Here is a 22,560-nt window from a genome sequence, read left to right as displayed (position 1 = left end):
TTCTTTGTGTTATTTGTAATTTTAATTTTCTACAGTTGTGAGACTCTATAATTCAAACCCATATGCCATCATTGGAAGAATACTGACATTGAAAGGATTGACTATCCTTTCAAAAGATAGCATTGAGCAGTTTGGAATCACTGAAAACCCTAGGCTATGTTCTATGTGCAATTTAATCTGAAACTTATTGAATTTTGAGTCCTGGTAGGTGTCCATCTGAAGGATTTGACTAAGATGTGTATATTATTGGACTCATGTTATAGATTCTCCATCTAAGCCTCTATGAGCAATACATTAAGTTCCAATTACTTTAATTTTCTAGTATGGACAATTTCTTTTGCATGGCTATAAATTTCACCAAGGAAATGCTTTATAGTATGATGGTTCTCAGAAAAGTTAGTATGTCATTTAAAAATAACATCTGGAGAAATTCACAATCAAAAGGGAATCTTTCTGTTTAGATTTGTATAGTACATTTTTCATGACACATTTTTCATGACTGTATTTGAGAACATCAAAGCTATGTCTTTAATCCTGTGTTGTTCAACACTTTTGTCAATAACTTGGATGCAGGCATTAATGGCATGCTTATCCAATTTACAAATGACATCAAACTGAAAAAAGCTAGCACACTGACCAACAGAATCAAGATTCAAAAGTGACTTGTCAAGGTAGAAAAACAGGTTAAATCTTTTTTTTAAAAGATTTTATTTTGAATTTTACAATTTTTCCCCTAATCTTGCATCCCTCCCCCACACCCCACAGAAGGCAGTTTGTTAGTCTTTACATTAAAAAAGGTTAATTCTAATAAGATTAAATTTAATTAGGGTAAATGTAAAGTTTTATATTTGGGTTTGTAAATGTCAATTTTACAAATATTGGATTGGAAAAGTATAACTAGGTAAAGAGTTTTGTGACTAGATTGGGAATTTCAGTTAACTTCAAACTATCTTAGTCAATACTCAATAGTTTGACACAGTAGTCAAAAACAAAACAAAATTTTAAACCTAAGTTATATTCATAAGAGAAAAGAGTGTAAAAGAAAGGATGTGATGGTCAACTTGTATTCTACCTGCTCAGAAAACATCAACTGTATTGTGTTCAGTTCTGAATGAAACATTTTTGTAATATCCTTGACAATCTAAGGTAGGTATAATTTTTTTTAGCAAGTATTGCTATTTCAGAGAGAAATGTGCTTTCTGTTAAGCTGCTTATGGAGATCATCAAGGAAAAAGGCTTAGGACTTTTATAAAAGGGATTCATGTTTTAGGTAAGGCTTAGGTAGATGACCTTTTTTTTTTTTTAGGATTTTGCAAGACAATGGGGTTAAGTGACTTGCCCAAGGCCACAGAACTAGGTAATTATTAAGTTTCTGAGGTCATATTTGAACTCAGGTACTCCTGACTCCAAGGCCAGTGCTCTGTTCACTGCACCACCTAGCCACCCCTGTAGATGACTTTTAAAGTTCCTTTTATACCTGAGATTCTATGATTCTAATAGTTTTACTTATTCACTATTTAGAAACTTATTAAGAAAAGATATAAAGAGAATTCTTAAAAGACACAAGACTTCCATAGAAATTACAGTGAGAAAACCTCTTTCCCTTTAAGTTTCAGTTTCTCTCATTTAAAATCCTTTCTCATTCATGGAGGACATATCACTATACAATAAATTATAGAATGGTATATAAATTATTAGATTCATTTAATGGAAGAAAAACTCAAACTAATACTTAAGCAAAATGATTAGCAGAATTCTTCAAATTTGTGGCAAGGGTGGGATTAAGTTAGTGTCCTTTTTAACCCTTTATTCTCTTATTCCATCTACCAAGGCTTATACACTTTACCTTTAACAACATTTCTTACATCACTCTCCATCTCTACTCACAGGGTCAACATTATAATTCAGGTCCTCATTACCTCTAGCATGAACTATTGCCAACAGTCTCATTATTGTTCTCCCTGCCTCAAATCTTTCCTTCTTCCAATCCATCCTCCTCAGAGCTGTGAAAGTGATTTTTCTAAAGCAAAGGTCCAGGCATATCGCTCCTCTATCCAATAAACTCCAGTGGCTCCTTTTTATCTCCAGTATTACTTAAAAATTCCTCTGTTTAACATTTAAAGTTCATCACAAGCTGCTCCCAGTTTACCTTTAGAGCCTTAGAGAGATGGTCCTAATGCAGTACCTTGTTTGTTCAAGGTTGGGATGTAATGAAGCAGAGGATGTTGGAATGAAATAAACCAAAGGAGATTTATTTTGTCCTAGCACAGCATGAATATGTAGCCAGTAGTACTTAGGCTCACTGGAGGTATTTCATCCCTCATCTCAAAATAAAATATATCTAGTCAAAAGGACAGCTTATGATGGTTACTGTGCTCTTGAGATATACAACAAATATGTTCCCACTCCCCTGAAGAAGAGACTAGACTTCATGTGAATGGGATCTTTAATGTCCTTAAGATGACCAAGATACTGTATCAAGTGAGGCAAGACTCAGTTAAGTCCTAGGGATATCTTTGTTGCAACTGTTCTTATTATGCCATATTAGTAAATATCCCTTTCTTAAAAAATTGTCTAGTCAACTAATTTTTATCAATAGACGGTCATAATTGTAATTATGTCAGTGAGGGTTCATGAACTACACTACAGCATTAGAAAAGCTACCCCTAACCCTAAGGTGCCCAGTGGGAAGATATCACAAGCCCTGTTGGAAAGTGCAACCAGTTTTGCCCTGAAGATTTAGCTTACTACTGTGAATGGAATTTGGGATTAGGACCACCACAGTTTCTATGAGTTATACTTTAAAACTTATGCTATCACTTTCTTTTATGATGTTTTTTTTCTGCTCTCCCCAGCTGCTAGTATCACTCCACCAAAATTATATTGTATTTATTTTAGATAGACACATAGATATGCACAGGCTATCTCTCCTTACAAAATGTAAGCACTTAAAATAAACAAAAAATAATTTATGAAGCATCTGCTATCTACCAAACATTGGACTAAATGCTGACATATAAATATTCATTGAAAATAGTCCATGACCTCAAGGAGTTTGCAATGTAACAGGAAGAGGCAAGGAGAAGATACTTTGGTTTGAAAAGTTACAGGAATGTTGAGTGGAGTCATATGGAAACTCTGTTCAGGAGCATTCACAGAACTGATCTGATTAAGTAGCAGAAAAAGAAAGGGAGGAGAGAGGGAGCAGAGGGAGGCAGAGTTGGAGGGAGCATGAAAGTGGGGGAAGTCCCAAATAGTAAACTGAAGCCTGGATAAAACTAGTACTAGACCTTAGTGGGAGGACTAGAGTGAGAATCCATCAGAAATCATGTCTTAAGGCAAGGTGTCCCAAGAACAAGAGTAGATTGAATTTTAAGAGTCTGACTCTTCCAGTACCTAGTGTAGTGACTGGCATTTAATAAATGAATCTATGTTGATTGACTGATTGAAATACAGAGTCCTATTCATTTACTAGGGCATTTAACCTCTTACTTAAAACCATGTATGATTTGGATGACATGAATTGGCAAAGGAATGAGAACTTAGGATAAGTTCTTAGAATAAGAGGTAGAAAACTTTAATGAAAAAGAAACTTCTCAAAAATAAGAAAAGATCAAACAAAGGTTAAAGATTCCATAAGAAACAAAGTCAAAAGAATGAAAAAGTAAAGGAAAATATATCTCACATAAAAATAACTGATCTGAAAAAAAATAAAGGAGAGATAATTTAAGAATGACTAGACTACCTAAAAACCACAACTAATAAAGAAGTCATATTTCTAGGAACTTCAGGTCAAGTTGAAAATAGAAAGAATTCACCAAACAAGGGGTGGCTAGGTGGTACAGTAGATAAAGCACCTGGAGTCAGGAGTACCTGGGTTCAAATCCAGTCTCAGACACTTAATAATTACCTAGCTGTATGGCCTTGGGCAAGCCACTTAACCCCATTTGCCTTGCAAAAATCTAAAAAAGAAAAAAAAAAGAATTCACCAAATATCAACTGAAAGAAATCCCAAATGAAAACCCAAAAGAACATGATAGGAAATTTAAGAGTTTTAGGTGAAAGAAAAAAGGAGCCAGGAAAAAAAGTGTACAAGTCCAGAGACATCATAGTTTGGATCACATAAGATTTATCAGCTACAACCATGAAGAAATGGAAAGCATGAAATATAATGTTCCTAAAGGCAAAAGAGTCTTATATCCAAGAGCTACTCATCCAGAAAACAAAAACAAAACAACAAAATATAACATTACTGAGGGCTTGGGGGGAGAGGGCAGAATGGACCTTTAACAAAATGGAAGACTTCCAAAAATTCTTGTTGAAAAGAAACTTTGAAATAAAAACCCAAAAAGGCAAATTCAAGTGATCAGTCAGGAAAAGTCTTTATAAAGATGAAGAGTTCACATTTTAATGAAGGGAATAATGTAATCATCCCCAAAGAACTGAAAGAGCAGGAGTCAAGAAGACTCATCTTTCTGAATTCAAATCCTATTTCACACTCCATCTCTCTGTGACCTATGGGCTAGTCACTTAATCCTGTTTGCCTCAATTTCCTCTTCTTTAAAATAATCTGGAGACAGAAATGACTAGCCACTTCAGTATCTCTGCCAAGAAATTCCAAATGAGGTCATGAAGAAATGGATAAAACTAAAAAAATGGATAAAACAGATAAAAGTAAACAAACAACAACAAAACCAATGGCATGCCACAGTAGATAGAGCTCTAGGCCTAAAGTCAGGAAAACTTACCTGTCTGAGTCCAAATATGGTCTCAGACACTATGTGAACTAGGACAAGTCAATTTATCCTATTTGTATCGGTTCCTCATCTGTAAAATGAGCTAGAGAAGGAAATGACAAAACCACTCCATCTCTGCCAAGAAAACTCTAAATGGGGTCATAAAGAGTGAGACACAACTGAAAAATGATTGAACAAGAAGAGAAAGAAGGTCATCAGGATTTGTAAAGAAAGTCAAATTAGATGGAGCAGGACCTGGGAATGATTTTGTTGGATTTTTATAATATTAAAGAAAAAGGAGAGGGGAAAAGGGGAAAGTATACACTAATGATGAAAAGGGAAAGCATTAGAGAACAGTTTTATTACTCACAATCAAGAAGTATAAGTAGAAGTTTATACAAATGATGAAAAGGAAGAGGTAGCCATCAATTGAACCTCATTTTCATTTGAACTAGTCAAAGGGAATTAGAACAAAAATAGATATAAAAATTCTGGTGGAAAAATACATGTAATTCAACAGACAAAAAAAGGGATAAAGGAAGAGAGAAAAGGGAGAATAAGAAAGGTAGATCTAGGATTAGTTATAAGTAAAACTAACTAATTCAGAATATGAATCATTAAGAGATGTTCAAAAGCAAAGGATGGGAAGGTAAAAACCCTGATTGGTGATTGGGTGAAGAAGTGGAAACTGTTTGCATCAAGCATGGAATATTGGTATTAAGAACACTTTTATTCTTCTCTGTAAAGAGGGGGGTTGAAAGTAAAGAGAGAAAAAGTATAAGAAAATAAGTTGAAAGGCAGCTAAGTGGTGCAGTGGCTAGAGCAACAGCCCTGGAGTCAGGAGTACCTAAGTTCAAATCTGACCTCAGACACTTAATAATTACCTAGATGTGTGGCCTTGGGCAAAGCACTTAACCCCATTGCCTAGCAAAAAAGAAAAAGAAAAAAGAAAATAGGTTGAAGGAAAATATTCGATGTGAAAGATTTTGCCCAGGAAAATGCAATGGAGTTAAGATTAGAAGGGAAACAATCAACTGCAGGGGGGAGGGAGGGTAATCTGCAGCATACTTCTATAATAGAGACCTCATTTCTAAGTTATATAAGGAGATTATTCAAGTAAAAATAAAAGACATTTCCCAACTGATAAATGGTAAAATTGACAGATCTCTAGGTTCTCTAGAGTCATAAAATTTAAAAAAATGTTAAATACTACAAATAATTTTCAATTAATGAAATGGAAATTACATCAGTTCTGAGATTTCACACAACCTATCAGATTGACAAAGTTGACACAAAAAAATGAAAAATGAAAACCTTGGAGAGGCAGATGGAAAGCAGGTTGTAGTCATGATTGGTAGAGTGATTCTGGAAAGCAATTAAGAACCATGCCTCCAAAGTTACAAAATGTGCATACTTTCACCCATTAATATAACTACTGGGATCAAAGAGATCAAAGAAAGAGCAAAAGTCCTATATGTACGTATAAATACATACATATATATATATACATATATATATGTGTGTGTGTGTGTGTGTGTGTGTGTGTGTATGTATTTATACATATAAATAGTTACTTTTTTGTGGTGGTTAAAAAAAACAAAAAACTGGAAACTAAGGCAGGATACATACCATTTGGGGAATAGCTGAAACAAACTTGTTTAAAATCTGTTGTAGGGGGGCAGCTAGGTGACACAGTGGATAGAGCACTGGCCCTGGAGTCAGGAGTACCTGAATTCAAATCTGACCTCAGACACTTAATAATTACCTAGCTGTGTGGCCTTGGGCAAGCCACTTAACCCCATTGCCTAGCAAAAATAAAAATAAAAATAAATAAAATAAATAAAATAAAATGTAATAGTATTGGACTTTTAAGAAATGAAGGATGGTTTCAGAGAAATTTGGAAAAAGATATATGGACTAATTCTGAGTAAAGTGAACAACTTATAATATCAACAATGTATATTTTGAAAGACTTAAGAACTCTGATGAACACAACTATCAACACAATCAGAGGGTTGATGATGAATACTACCTTTCCTCCTGGTGAAGAGATGATGGTGGACACATATGCAGAAGGGAAGGTCAAAGGGTAAACAAATGAGCATTTATAAAGTAGGTACTATATTTAAAGCACTGAACTAAGAACTTTTCAGATATTCTCTTATTTGATTCTCAAATTAACTATAAGAAGTAGTTGCTGTGGAAAGTAAGGTAAGTAGTCATTAAGTAACTTGCACAGAATTACATAGCTAGTGAGTGTCTGGGGCTGGATTTGATCTGTCTTCCTGATTCTAGGCATAGCTCTTTATCTGCTGTACCACCTAGCAGCCAAAATGAAATGTGCTTTTGGACATGACCAATATAGAAATTTGTTTTACTTAACTAGTTTTTCTTATAGATGTTTTGTTTTTCTCTTTTCTAAAAGGGATAGGGTAAGAGAGAGAAAAAATAAATACTTGATCATTTTAAAGATTAATTTTTACATGGATAGCTAGAACTTATTTATAAAGGAATTTATGAAATCTATATTTCAGATGCTAGAGTTGTATAACAAACTTTATGTTATTAGGATCTTCTCCCAAGTAGTACTTCACATAGTTTATGGGCATGTTCTAAAATCCCTACATTACATTTTATTTAGTCATCTGCTTTTTTATTTTCCTTCTCTGTGCATTTTTATTTCAGTGAAAAGACAATAATTTGGCTTAGATGCAATTAATCAAGAACAAATGAAGAACAAATTAAAAATTATTGTAATAGAAAATATTAACAAATTGGAAAATTAGTGAAGCAAGCAAGTTGATTAAAAAGTCTTCCAATTATGTGTTCAGAAAAAAATATATATTTTTCTTAATTTCTTAAGCCTCTTAGCTGAGTTTTAAACTAGTTGCTTATCATACAGTGCTGCTATCTTGAAGTCCCTTAGGGGAATTAGATGGCTCTGATCTGCAATGTGCCTCAAGGCAAACCTCAAGTATTTCAAGGTTCATTAGGTATGAAATTTAAACCAATAACTTAGAGAACAGTAGAAGATAGAAGAATTGACTCATTTTATTATTTTTAGAATTAAATTAGAGTAAGGAATATCAACTCCAAAATACTCATATTTTCTCTTTAGGTAAATTTATATAACTAATTCAATGTCAAATGTGGATTTCCAAGAAGAGTGGTATGCTCACAAATTTTGTCAATCGTAAACTTTTAATATGGAAGACAACAATCAATGATTTATATTTAATTGTATAAATTAAAAGATTATTTATGTAGTTACCTTCACCATTTCTCGAAATTCTTTTCTTTTCCTATAGCCTCTCCAATATTTCTGTATAATCGTCATCATTTTGTGTAAATACCTGAAATGTTAATTATGAGATGATTTAAGTTTTCAATTTTTTTTTGGGGGGGGGAACAGACTCACTGCTAAAATAGTTAATAAAAAATAAATATTAAAAGATGTGCAGAGGGATGGAAATCCATTTTTTTTTGAATGCAGAAGTATTTCTTTGTTCTTTCCCCACAACCATAAAGCTAGATCATGGTAGTGGTAACTTCATAGTATTGGTAACCCAGATTCTGAATCCCACTCTGCTCTTCAGTTCTCTCTACATACCCATTCACTATCCTACAGGGAGAAGAGAATTGAGACAACCTACCTGTGTTCACTTAAGAAGAATTTCCTTTCTTTTGGCAAATACTATGGTATTATGTCAGATCAAATTTCTGGGTAGAGTATTGGAATCATAAACTGTCATTTTTGAACCATGAGTATTATAGTCAATTAGTTTCACTATATTAAATAATTTAAATGATCATATAATTTATGTGACATTAGCTTCATCATTGCCAAATATGTTAAGATTTTTTGATAGCTTGTTTATAAAGTAGAAAATGTCAGTATTCATATTTAAGTCTGTTGACATTTCTCCTATAGCACATAAGTACAATGAATACTATAACGTTTCCATCTTTTTTTTCCAAATAGCCAGACTGTTGGTTTGTCTCTCTGAATTTTCAACTTCTGGAAGTCATAGATAGTCCTATGTGACCTCATCTCTTAGTTGTACAATTCACCTACTGTCAATCATTCTTGCTATGTGACCTACCAAATAGTGACAATAATATACTTAATGATATTCTCTGATAAATCTGCCATTTGTGAATTTCTAGAGTTCCCCACTATGTCAAATCAATAAACTTAGTTCTTCTAAGGAGGAATGTCTAAGCATTGATATGTATTATTTTCCTAATAATATTTTCTAGGTTACTCTTCATGACAATTTTAAAAATTGTAAAAAACTAAATAATTGTACAAGTTTCCAAAGATTTATTCTTCATATGATATATCTGAAATTTTACTTGCAAAAATCTGCATACCTGATATAAGCTCGCACTTGACATGCTCGAAACCAACTCTGTATTTTAACTGCTGCCTTATATTCCTGCTTTCTATATCCATCAACAGCCCTGAAAAATTGTTTTAAAAAGCATTCCATTAGTAATTGACATTTTAGTTTTTACACAACTTAATTCTGTTAAACTTAATCTTTACTTTCTTTAAGATAATTACAATTTAGGGGCAGCTAGAGGCACAGTTAATGCAGCATGACTCTGGAATCAGGAGAATGTGAATTCAAATTCAGTCTCAGACACTTAATACTTACTTAGTTGTGTGACCTAGGGCACTTCACCCCATTGCCTTACAAACCCCCCCCCCAAAAAAAAAGAAGAAGATAATCACAATTCGAATGTCATTTTTAATAAAATTTAAAAAACAATGTAAAAAAACTATTCCAAATACCACATTATATTTTAAAATGAGCCATCTTCTAAGAGGTCATCTACTTTCAACAGTTTTACTTTCACCTTTTTTTTGCATCCAATTAATTTGTAAATATTTTTATCACTGAATAGGAAAAACTGCATATTCTATTATACTTTTAAGATACCAATATAGATGAAATTAAGAAAAATTCTTTAACTCCAGAAAGCCTGATTTTATTGTTTAATTCCTACAAACATAATATGAAAGCCATTAATTTCTGCATTTTCCCACTCCAGTGATCAACTGAGTCAACTACTCCTAAATAAAATAAATTCCTTACATAATTTCAGGCTAAATATAATCCTAGGAAAGGTCACTGAAGTTAAATGAAGAAGGAGAAAATATTCTGATATTTATATAGGATATATTTCATAAGTATATTAATAAGGATATACTTATAAGTATATAGGATATACTCAATAATTATATTAACATTGGAGAGTTTAATTGAGGAAAGTTTAACTTGAATTTTTATTCATCTCTAACTTGTCTACCCAAGTATCAACCTACTTCAAGCATATTCCTTCCAATTGTAGCCAAAGCATCAAGCTAAGCAAAATTGCTTCATGATCATTTCATATCCAAACTATCCACTCCAATCTCTCCCTCTGGCCCTAACCATAGCCCTACAACCCTCTCCAACCAAAGTTTTGGTGATACTCTCTCTCTCTCTCTCTCTCTCTCCAACCCTAGCACCAATACCTTGTTAACTAAAGTTTGAATTAAGGCAAAAATCACTTATTGATCTACTTTTATATTCAATCCTGCTGAGTACCCTTCCATCTTCTGTCCCTATTGTATTTAAACTCTCCTTAACTAAAGTATCTAGTAAAATAAGACACTTCATAATTTAATTATGCCTAGAGCCTCTTGAAGTACTCTCCCTCCCTCTATCTCTATAGGAAATACAACCCGCACAATCACTATCTCTTCATCTTTCATTTATACCAATCTCTCATTTATAACCCTATCCATACCCATATCAACTGTATTCAACTCTTTAACTATCCTAAGAGAAATACAATTATCAAGAGTTATAAGTATTATCTTCCCTTGTAGGGATATACAGTTTAGTGTTCTTGACAAGAGACTTTGTATTTTTTTTAAACCTTTCCATTTACCCTTTTTATGCAACTCTTGAGCCTTTGATTATTCTATTCAGTTCTGGTCTTTTTATCAAAAAATTTTGGAAGTCCTCTCATTAAAATTCATCTTTTCCCCTGACAAAATATATTGAATTTTGCAGGGTAGTTAACTCTTGATTGCAATCTAAGGTCCTTTGCCCTCTTTATCATATTCCAGGTCCTCTAATCCTTTAATGTGGAAGCTGATAAGCCTCTGATGAGTTGCATTCCCTTTCCAGTTGTTTGATTTATATTTTTTTGATGTTATATTCTTTTTCCAATTGATCATTTTTACTTTTAAAGGAGTTGATTTCCTCAATTTTTCATAATTCTCCTATATAACTCTCATTTCTTTTTCCCATTTTTCTTCTTCCTTTTTTCTTTGATTTTTAAAATCTTTTTAAAACTCCTCCGTGAATTTTTGGATTTGAGTCTATTTCATAAACTCCTTTGAGACTTCCCATATAGGCAATTTATCATTGTTTTCTTCTTCTGAGATGGCATTTTCTATCATCTCTATCTGCATAGTAACTTTATATCCTTAGCACTCTTTTTGTTTTGCTCATGTTGATAGCTGAGCTCTCCTCCTGGGGCATAGGGAATATAGTCCTGAGATTTTTGTGCTGGGGCTGGGATCTGTACCCTAGCTTATCACTTGCCAAGGTGTTGCCTTTGCAGTTCACAGGTTTGTTTCTTTAGGTTGAGGCTTTGCCTATGCAGTGGTTTGTTTCCTTCTTGTGGGCTGCTCCAGTGTTCCCAGGACCTGCTGGCCCGTATTAGCTAAACTGGGACCTGGGCTGCACTGTGGCTAGTATTCTCAGGCTTTCCTGCCTAGTTTGGCTATGCTTTCTCTTTTCCCTGAAGAGACAGACTTTCATTGAAGGTTTTTCCATGATACCTAGAGTGGAGGACTTGTTTTGCTTTTTTTTTTTTTTGATGAGATCTGTGGCTTTAATGTCTGTGTAGAAGCTTTATTAATTGCTGTGTAGGGAAAAGTTCCAGAGTATGCTAGCTCATCTTGGTTCTGCCCTGGAAGTCCAACTTTTGCCAATTTTTCTGACTACTTTGGAATACAGACCTAGTATTTGAATCCTTTATCAAAGTATATGCAGAGCTTTATTGCGCTTTGGGCATAGTTCCAGTCTGTTCTCCAGAATGGCTGGATCAGTTCACAGCTCCACCAACAATGCATTAGTGTCCCAGTTTTCCCACATTCTCCCCAACATGGATCATTTTCCTCAATGTTTATTTATTCATGGAATCTTAGAGGTCTTGGGAAAAGAATCTTTTAGCCTAATTTTGATGAATTAGGGATATAAAGAGACTAAGCATTTTAAACTACTTTGAGTTAGATATCTCAGCTTTCTTCTTTAATTTATGGCCACTGGGCTAATCCTAGAGACTACAGAAAATTTAGTTATGTCTTAGCTTCTAAAATTTTCTCTAATTCCTTGTGATCTACTCCTCTGATTCCAATCTACAAGTTATTTTAGCCTAAGTGATAACTGGAGTCTGAAAATGGAAAAGGCCAAAATAATGGGAAAAAAAGATTCCTTAAGAAATATAGTACTGTAGGCCTTTCCCTCCCCTGCTGCTCGAGGAGCCGGCCATCACCATAAATGACACAGTAACCATCAGAAGCAGGAAGTTGATGACAAACAGACTTCTTCAGCAAAAACAGATGGTTATAGATGTCCTTCATCCTGGCAAGGCCACAGTACCTAGCACTGAAATTCGAGAAAAACTGGCCAAGATGTATAAGACAACTCCAGATGTCATTTTTGTCTTTGGATTCAGAACCCATTTTGGTGGTGGCAAAACAACAGGCTTTGGCATGATTTATGATTCCCTTGACTATGCAAAGAAAAATGAAACAAAGCACAGACTTGCAAGGCATGGTCTGTATGAGAAGAAAAAGACATCAAGAAAGCAGCGAAAGGAATGAAGAAAGTGAGGGGCACTGCAAAGGCAAATGTTGGTGCTGACAAAAAGTGAGCTGGAGATTTCATAGCAGAAGGACTAAAAGACAGTGTGGATGTTTATCTGAAGATAATTTGGATTTTTCATCACAGCGTAAACTGTTAAAACTCTTAAAAAAAAAGAAATATAGTACTGTAACACATTGTAATTTTAAGATGGCCTCTTTTAGTATGAGTTATTTTCCCAGGCTTCTTATTTTGTCTTTTAAAGGAAATGATTTCTTGGATATCCTAAAAAAAATTTAAGAGGAAATTTTTTCTTTGCGGATGTTTAAGTGATTTAATTGGAAAAAAGTAATTCCTAAAATCTGGAGAATTAAAGAAAATGAAAATATGCTTTAAATTATATTCAGGAAGGGGGTGGCTAGGTGGTGTAGTGGATAAAGCACCGGCCCTGGAGTCAGGAGTACCTGGGTTCAAATCCTGTCTCAGATACTTAATAATTACCTAGCCTTGGGCAAGCCACTTAACCCCATTTGCCTTGCAAAAAAAAAAAAAAAACAAAGAAAAAACAAAAAAAAAACTAAAATAAATAAAATTATATTCAGGAAGCTAGAGGTAAATGGCCTGGTAGTTATTTAAAACAAAAGAACACTTTGACCACTCATGCTGAAAAAAATACAAATATATTTATTTTCAAGGTAAGATAATCAACATTAAACCTGATTCTGTTATATAACTTTTTAGGCTATGTTAAAAGCAAGAGAAAGATCAAATAACTAACTTAGTTGAGATGAGATAATAATGGAGAAGTGATAGCAAAAATTTCAGTTCTTATTCTTCTGTTTTCTTTATCAAATAGAATAAACACTCCATGGCCTGGGAAAGATAGAAAAGAATTTAACCAGAAACTAACTCAAAATAAATAAGGAATGTAAAGAAAATATATAATTATTAACATTGAATTCAAGTTATCAGATGCTGAAAAACATTATTCCAGAGTACTGAAAAAAAATGATAGATGTGAATGACAAAATAATTTTTAGAGAATGGAAGCTGAGTCACAGCACAAGAAAAGGGCAAAAATTCAAATATTCAAAATGATGAGGATGAGGATGATGATGATTATGCTTGTCCTTCATTCTTGAAGAAGACCATGAAGTCAGGGAAGTGATGCCATGAGAAACACATGAACTTTCTCCTCCAGAGTCATGGATCCAGTGGCCAGATATATATCAAGACAACTAGAGACGGCCCTGGATGCGAGGCAATCAGGGTGAAGTGACTTTGCCCAAGTTAGTAAGTGTCAAATATCTGAGGCCAGATTCAAACTTCTATCCTCTAACTCCAAGGCCAGTGCTCTATCTACTGTACCACCTAGCTGCCTCTATGTTTAGAATATTCAAAATATTAGAATTAGAATAAATAAGAAAAAATTAGAATATTCTAAATATTCTAATATTCAAATAGAGGGTTGGATTCTTCAATCCAGAAAATCACTATTCCCTCGTAATCTCATATTACTCAGATGCCTTCCGCTACTATCTCTCTTCCTTTACTCCTTCTCACATGAAGAGGTCATTTTTGTTGCCAAAAGAAAAAACCAACCTTCTCCAATGCAATTCTTGCAAATTGTCTGTCATCCCCATTCTCTCTCACTTGTCCTCATTATTCAATTTAAACTCTTCTCACTCCTTTCATTCTTTATCAGCCTCTTTTCTAGATTTCCATGTAACTCTATCTTGTTTCTCTTTTCTATCTCACTAATTCTTTCCTGGATCTTTATCCAGATCATACTTTCCCTGAGTATGGTTGTCCTCCAGGGTTCTCTCCTAGGTGATGAAGTGGATAGAGCACTGATCTTGGAGTCAGGAGGACAGGAGTTCAAATCCAGACTCAAGACATAAGCTCTATGACCTTGGGCAAGTCACTTAGCCTTGATTGCCTTACATTCAGGGCTTTCTCCAGTCATCCTGATCCATATGTGGCCACTGGATCCAGATGGCTCAGGAGGAGAAAGTGAGTGTGGTGACTTAGCACAGTGCCCCTCACTCAAATCCAATTCATTTGCTTGTCATGGTATCACCTCCCTGATGTCATGGTCTTCTTTGAGAATGAAGGACAAACATCATTATCATTTAAATTGGTGGTCTCATCAGCTTCCATATATTCAATTATATCCATGCTAATGACTTTTCTAGCCCTAACCTCTCTCCCAGAATTCAGCCTCATATGCCCAACTGCTTATTAGATTAACTATTAGTATCATGATAATGATCAGGATTGAAAATGATGAGAAAACAAGAAGGCTCTCACAGACATTTTAAATTCAACATGTCTAAAACTTCTCCCTTTTCTGAATTTCTCTATTATTATTAAAGGACCACCATGTTCCTAATCACCCAGATTTGCAACCTACACATCATCCTCAATTTTTCATCCTCCCTCACCACGAATTATTCAATCTGTTGCTAAAACCTGCTAATTTTACCTTTGTAGCGGTTCTCATATATTCACTTCTCTCCTCTGACATTGCCACACGGGTGTAGTCTTTCACCATCTTATACATGGACACCACCTTTTAGTTGGTCTCTAAGCCTAAAGTCTCTTACCACTCTAGTACAATCTCTAATAAGCGTTAAATTAATCTTCCCAAGTACAGGTCTGACTATGTCACAGATCTCCTCTCCTTTTCGAATGACTCCCTGTCATTTCTAAATCAAGCATCAAATAATTTATTTGAAACCCAAACCCTTTAAAGTCTGGCCCCCTCCTACCTGGTCCCTTATACCTTTCCATTCTTCTAACACCTTACTCCCACATACTCTGTGAATCCATGAAATTTCCCTGTCCTTTGTTTCTTCTAGATTTAAGACTCTGCCTCTCTGTACTTCAGACCTTTCATGGACATTTTCCTTAAACCTGGAATGTTCTCCCTTTTAGCTTCCCTAGCTTCTTTCAAGTCCCAACGAAAAATCTTCCCTACTATAAAAAAGCTTATCCCAGTCTCTCTTAGAGTCTTCTTTTGGCTAATTATTTTGAATTTAATGTATATCTATCTAATGGGGGATAGAAGGGAGAGGTATCTTTGTATTTTTGTATTTCCTGTGCAGCCAGGTGGTTCAGTGGGTAGAATTCTGGGCCTGGAGTCAGGAAGATTTATCTTCTTGAGTTCAAATATGACCTCAAACAATCAATAGCTGTGTGACCCTGGCCAAGTAACTTAACCCTGTTTGTCCAATGGCTCTTAGCATTTACTAAGTGCTTATTGACTTGACTAAGATAATTAGAGAATTAGAAAATAAAGTGTTATCTAGGTTATAAGGAGCATAAGTATTAGCAAGGGAGAAAAGGAAAGGCTTCCTGGAGGAGGTGGAATTTGACCCTGGCTTTAAAGGATCAGTAAGAATTCAATAAGGAAAATGGGGATGGGAGTGACAGAGGATATTTTAGTAACAGGAAACAGGTAAGGCAAAGACAAGAGACCTGAGAACACAGCTGATGTTTGAGTGGCTAAGCACTGTCAATTTTTTTTCATCCTTTTGACTTTTTTATTGATAATTTATTTTTTGAATTATATGTTATAAAATCTTTTTAAAAAATATTCATCCATGTGCCCATGCTTATTTTTAAGTTATGTAATTTCTTCCACTCTCCTTTCCGCACCCCCCTCCCCTCAGCATTGAGCAGTCTGGTATTTATTGTACATTATACATTTGTGTTTTACATGTTTACATTTTTTAGTCATTTTCCGTCTGAGGAATTAGGATTAAGGGGAAAGAAAGAAAACTATGAGATAGGAAAGAAAAACTTAAGAGAAATTTTTAAAAAGTGAATGTAGTATTCATTCAGATTCTGTAGTTTTGGGGTTTTATTTTGTTTTGTTTTTCTTCTGGATGGGGATAGCATTGTTCATGGCTGGTCTCCTAGGGTCATACTAGCTTTCTGAATTGCCAAGGAGAGCTGCATTCATCAAGGTTGATCAACTCACAATGTTGTTGTTGATGTGCACAATGTTCTCTCTATTCTGCTCCCTTTGTTCAACATCAGGTCCTGCAATTTGTCCCAAGCTTCTCTAGAGTCTGACTATTCATGGGTTCTTTATAGAACAATAGTACTCTATAACATTTATAAACCATAACTTGTTCAACCATTCCCTGACAGACATTCCCTCAATTTCTAAAATATAAAAAAGGCTGCTACAAATATTTTGGAATATGTGGGACTTTTCCAAATTTTTTTCTGAATATAAGTTTAATATTGACATTATTGGGTCAAAGGGCATATGATCAGTTTCATTGCTCTTTGGGCATGGTTCCACATTGCTCTCCAGAATGGTTGAATCCTTTCACAATTTCACCAACAGTGCATTAATGTTCTAATTCTCCCACAACCTCCTCAACATTGATCTTTTTCCCTTTTTTGTTATCTTAGCCAATCTCATAGATTGTATAACTTAAAACACCGAAGAAATTACACCAGAAGACTTCTGGGGCAGAGCCAAGATGGCAGTGTGAAGCTAGCAGGCTCCCGGAGATTTTCCTTACATTTAATGTAAAGCTAAATGAAGCTTCTACAGAGACATTAAAGCTGCAGATCCCACCAAAGAAAGACAAGATCGAAACAAGTTTTCAACTGTGGTCATCATGGAAGATCTTCAGTGATGGTCTGTTTCTTTGGCGGAAAGGAGAAGTAAAGCCAAGGGAGTCCAAAGAGTGAGAAAGCCAGAAGGAGGCTTTAAGCCATTGTGCCATCTAGGTTGCAGAAGTTTGACAACAGCAGAGGTCCTGGCTGCTAGTAGCAAGTCTGAACACTGGGAACACTGGGGCAAGACAGGACTAGGATGGGAACAAACCACTGTATAGGCAGAGTCTGGAGGAAACAAACCTCTGCAAAGGCAAGGCCTGGACTGCATAGGCAACATCTTGGCCAAAGACAAATGGGGATCAGACCCCAGTTAAAGAATAAAAAGCTTGAATCTATACTTCCTATTGCCCAGGACCTCAAACAATCAAAATGAGCACTGTCAATTTCTAATAGACAATAGGACTTAGATTGAGATAATATAAGGCCAAGAACAAAGGAAGATATGAAACTATGGAGGAAATCCATTGCCAGCAGAGGAGTTTGAATTTTACTCATTAGGGAATAGACATCAACCAAAGATGTATGAACAAAGGAATAAAACAACCAGATTTATTAATTAAAAACAGATTAATCAAGCAGAAGTTAAAACAAGAAAAAGGATAGATTGGGTTGGCTTGGCGGTCAAGTTGGAATGATCTCTAAGAAGGCTACTCCAATAATCCAAATAGATGGGGGTAGGAGTCTGTCTTAGGGAAATAACTGTTGGAAAGCATAATTAGAGATTGATATAACAAATGTCATGGAGATAGATTTGACAACTAGATAAATGAATGAATATGAGAATAATGAGGATGGAAGTACAAAGCTAACTCAAGGCTACAACCACTGGAAAACTGGTGAATGTGACACCATCAACCAAAAAATAATGAAGTCAGGAAGACACATTTAAAGGAAAAGGTAATGAACCTGGTTTTGAATATATTACACTTCAGCTAAGATATACACGTGGAAGTGTTCTAAAGGAAGTTGGAGACTAAAATGTAGAGCTCTTAAGAGAATTGCTCATATAGTTTCAAATATCTGCTGCATTGATAGAGAATTTAAAATTATGTGGGTGAATAAAATAAATGAAAGAGAGTAAAGACTATACAAGAGGACTTAGGAAAACCTCTTGGAGAATTCTCACCTTGAAAAGTTAGGAAGATAATTCGGTAAAGAATATAGAGAGGCAGTAATTATAAAGATAGGCTATCCAAAAACTATGTTGACTTAGAAGCTAGAGGACAATAAAATATGTGATTTCAGGGGATGATAAATAGTGTAAATAACTTCAGACTTCAAATATGAGGATTGAAAAAAGATCATTGGATTTGGCAATTTGTAAGCTGCTGGTAATCATAGATTTCAGTAGGTTATTCAGTAAAGGCAAAAATCTTCTTATAAAGAGTTAAGGACAGTATAGATAGGAAGAATGTAGAACCATTCGTTATAAACTTTTTCAAGAAGTTTAACAGCCAAGGACCAGGGCAACTAGGTGGTACAGTAAATAGAGCACTGTTCTTGGGATTCAAGAGGATGGGAGTTCGAATCCCACCTCAGTTACTTGACACTTCTAGCTGTGCGGCCCTGGGCAAGTCAGTTAACCCTGATTGCCTCACATCCAGAACCATCTCCAGTCATCCCACTTCATATCTAGTCACTTAGCACAGTTCTCCCCCTGCCCCCCCCACTCAAATTCAATTAATGAGCTTGCATAGCATCACCTCCCTGATATGTCATGGTCTTCAAGAATGAAGGACAAAAATAACCCATCAAAGTAAAGGAAAATAGAATAAAAACTGAATGGTGTAGGAAAAACTCTTTTCCAGGACTAGAAAGACCTAAGGGCAGATGGAAAAGAACTTTTGTTATTGACTGAGATGCCATTAGGATATCCAAGAAAGATGTCAAAATTCTTAAGAACTCAGGAAAAATATAAGATCTAGGAGTAGTCTGAATGAAGCTTATATTACAAGATGTGGTAACAAATAGGAAAGAGTATAGAAAGAAAAGAATTAAGGACTAAATAATCCACATTTCAGGAATTTTAGATAGCATGCAGGAGAATCATAGAGACAGATAAGGAGGGGTGAAAGGGGTATGAGAACCAGATGAGAAAAGTAACTCAAAAGTTAAAGTACTTCCAAGATAGTAATGTCGTCAAAAGTGTCAAATGGGGGGGCGGCTAGGTGATGTAGTGGATAAAGCACCGGCCCTGGAGTCAGGAGTACCTGGATTCAAATCCGGTCTCAGACACTTAATAATTACATAGCCCTGTGGCCTTGGGCAAGCCACTTAACCCAGTTTGCCTTGCAAAAAAAAAAAAAAAAAAAAAAAAACCTAAAAAAAAAAAGTGTCAAATGATGGAGAAAAATAAAGAGAGATAAGACTTAAGGATATAAAATTTGGCAATTAGGGTCTGATCTTGGAATGAGTAGTTTCAATATAGCAATGGTGGCAGAAGATACATTGCATTTTGGTTAGGTGCCTGATTGGGGAGGAACAGTGAGAATTGACTACCCTTTAGAGCAGGGGTCCTTAACTTTTTGTTTCATGGACCTTTTTGGCATTCTGGTAAAGCCTAATACTATGGTATTTTGTTGCCTATATTCAAAAGGGAAGAGAATGCTTAATTTCAGTTAGAGTTTAGTAAAAATAAGGATGTTACTTTTTTTCCCATCCAATTTTATGAACCCCACCACGGTGACCAGTGGGATCTGGCAGCTAAAGAAAAAAAAAAGGAGAGAGAATGAGAGAAAAACAGAGCCTGAGAATAGCAACATTAAAAATCAGAAGAGTTGAAAGCAAATATTTGTTTGTAGTATGTGAGGTGTCAGTCACAGGTGGGAAAAATCAATAACATAACTCGGAGGTGGAATGGGAAAATTCCCTTATCAGTAACCTGTATATCTAAAAGAGAGAATTCAAAGAGGGGACACAACCATTTCATTCCATAAAGTTGGTAATTGTTTATGAGACCTTCAGGAATAGACCTAATGGGTTGGCATGTTATAACAGGTTTTTACTGTATGTATTAAGGTTCAGAGGATATTATCTTAATCATATTATACCTGAAAATATACAACAGCAATCTGGGTTCTAGTGTGCTTTTCAACACTTTTGTGCTACCTATTCAACGTCATTGTGAATAAAGCTTTGGTTTTTTCCTAAAACTGAACAGCATTATTTAGGTCTTGTTCTAATTTTGTAGTTTTTATATTACTGAGTTTAAAATTAGGCATGTTACACTTGTTTTAATTGAACCTGTGGGACAACTGTGGTATAGTGGATAGAAAGCTGATGCTAAAGCCCTGGTTTTAAGGACTGCTTCTGACAAATATTGTCAATATAACCCTTGGAAAGTCATCTTACCTCTCAGTACTCTAGGCAGTTCCCTAAAATTATAAATTTCAAAGAAGATGATTGCTAATCTACATGACAAAAGGAATTTCCTTACCTGGAGTGCTCCCTATCAATGAACTCAGAGGTCCAGTCCCTATTCTTCATCCCTATTGATTGGTTCTAGAGAGCAGAATCATAATCAATAGAAAAATTACTTAGAGGCAGACTTTTCTGTTCAATTTCAGAAAAAAAATATAGCTTCCCCCCCCCCCCATATATTAGCTGTTCAAAAGTAGACTAGGCAGCCTTTGTAGGTAGGAACTTTCTCAACTCAGTGTAGTCAGACAAAAGCTACATAAGCACTTACATGCCGCAGGGAGAGATTGGACTAGATGACCTTGAAAGCAATTTCCAACTAAGATTCTATGTAAGTGGACACCTATTTTCCTTACGCAGGTGACAGATTATTATGTATAGCATGGGAGAAACAGGAATTGCCAGAGTAAATGAAATACACAGATAACCTTAAAACCTCATTTGAACTAGTATAGTAGTTTCAACCTTTTCCCTAACAAACTTCCACTATTGTCACAAATAAGAAAATACATTGCCAATTTCATATTTTATATTCATTTATTATGCTTGGTTGAAATGTAAAAGTTCAATGAAATGTCAAGGGACAGATCATAATATTTTTATATTTTAATACTGGATGCTTTATTTTTTTAAGTATGAACCTAAGATTTCAATGTGAAGATCCTTGCTCTGCCAATGCAAATCAACAACTCTTCTTCAACTCTGAGTTTTAAAGAGTTCTCTGGGTATACTTGTCTAAGGTCACAGTCAGTATGTGAAGAAGGTAGGGCTTGATCTCAGATTTTCCTAACTTTTAAGGCCCTCTTTTGAATGTACTCTTCCATGTTGCTTCTTTTTACTTTGACTACTAATAGAGAAACTGAGGTGATTGAATAAGTGAACTATTTCATTTATGGAAGCTATTTCTGTCCCCAGAAATCTTAGATAACATAGAGGTGAAGTAAATAAAAATAAATAAAATACAAGCACATCCATTACATTAATAGGCTTCTCTAAGTAAAAGTAGGCATTAAAATAATTTGGTAGGTAAATTACTGCTAAGTTATAACTTGTCTGCTGACACATGAATTTCATTGCACATTTTTCATTTTTCTATTGCTTGGAAAATGTAGTTTCTAGATACTTGGGTTACCACTGGGATATTGAATACTCAAACCAATATGTCATGAACTTCTACACTTTTTATGTTTTAAGTGAAAAATGTGGGTAACACTTTATTTTAATGGTATATTAATTAGTGGTAAATTACAATGGAAATCCTATAGCAGTGCATAAAATATGACATCTACATGAATACCAAATAAATTCATTATGATCAGTATTATCACAATGAATACTAAATGAATTAATAATGATGAAAGATCAAGAGAATTACCAGTAGTGCAATAAAACATGAAGAAAAAGCTGGAAGCTTCTAGTCACTTAATCATAGACTAGAAATAAGTATGTAATCCACATAATACTGTATTTGTGTATGTGAATCTTTAACACTCATAAATTAACTGAACATAAATATAAGAAAAACACAGTTAAACTTATTCCCAGCAATATACACATATGACTATATTCACATACTGATTCAGAATTGGAAAGGAGCTTTTGAACTTTCTAGTCCAATTCCTCATTTTAGAGATGAACTAACTGAAGTCTAGAGATTAATGGAAGTGACTTATCCAAGGTCAGACAATTAAATAAAAATCCGAGTTGGGAAATGAACCCAGATCTTCTGTAACCTAAGGTAATAGATCATGTTGTTAGAATACTGTGTGATCATGGAACAAAAAGTAATATTTAGTACTTAATTCTGGAATGCTTTACTCAACATTTATAAGTATATTTGGGGAATTATATAAGCTAATTTTGCTTTAAAAAAGTAATTTTTTTGGTTTTTGGTT

The 22,560-nt window shown here is 34.7% G+C and overlaps 1 protein-coding gene and 1 pseudogene across 1 annotated transcript in view; one reads left to right on the top strand and one right to left on the bottom strand.

The window, feature by feature from the left end:
- The window catches only part of SPATA17 (spermatogenesis associated 17), a 289,180-nt gene that overhangs the window by 247,821 nt on the left and 18,799 nt on the right, over positions 1–22,560 (bottom strand). The window contains exons 2-3 of the mRNA XM_074222685.1: positions 9,111–9,200; positions 8,008–8,089 (exon numbers count right to left, since the gene is read on the bottom strand). Of these exons, the coding sequence (XP_074078786.1) occupies positions 8,008–8,089; positions 9,111–9,200 (172 nt within the window). The remainder of the gene's footprint in view (positions 1–8,007; positions 8,090–9,110; positions 9,201–22,560) is intronic.
- On the top strand, positions 12,334–12,627 carry LOC141511166 (small ribosomal subunit protein eS24 pseudogene; annotated as a pseudogene).

The sequence above is a fragment of the Macrotis lagotis genome, chromosome 2 (assembly GCF_037893015.1).
Source record: "Macrotis lagotis isolate mMagLag1 chromosome 2, bilby.v1.9.chrom.fasta, whole genome shotgun sequence".
NCBI classification, from domain to species: domain Eukaryota; kingdom Metazoa; phylum Chordata; class Mammalia; order Peramelemorphia; family Peramelidae; genus Macrotis; species Macrotis lagotis.
This window is presented reverse-complemented; position numbering and strand designations above follow the sequence as displayed.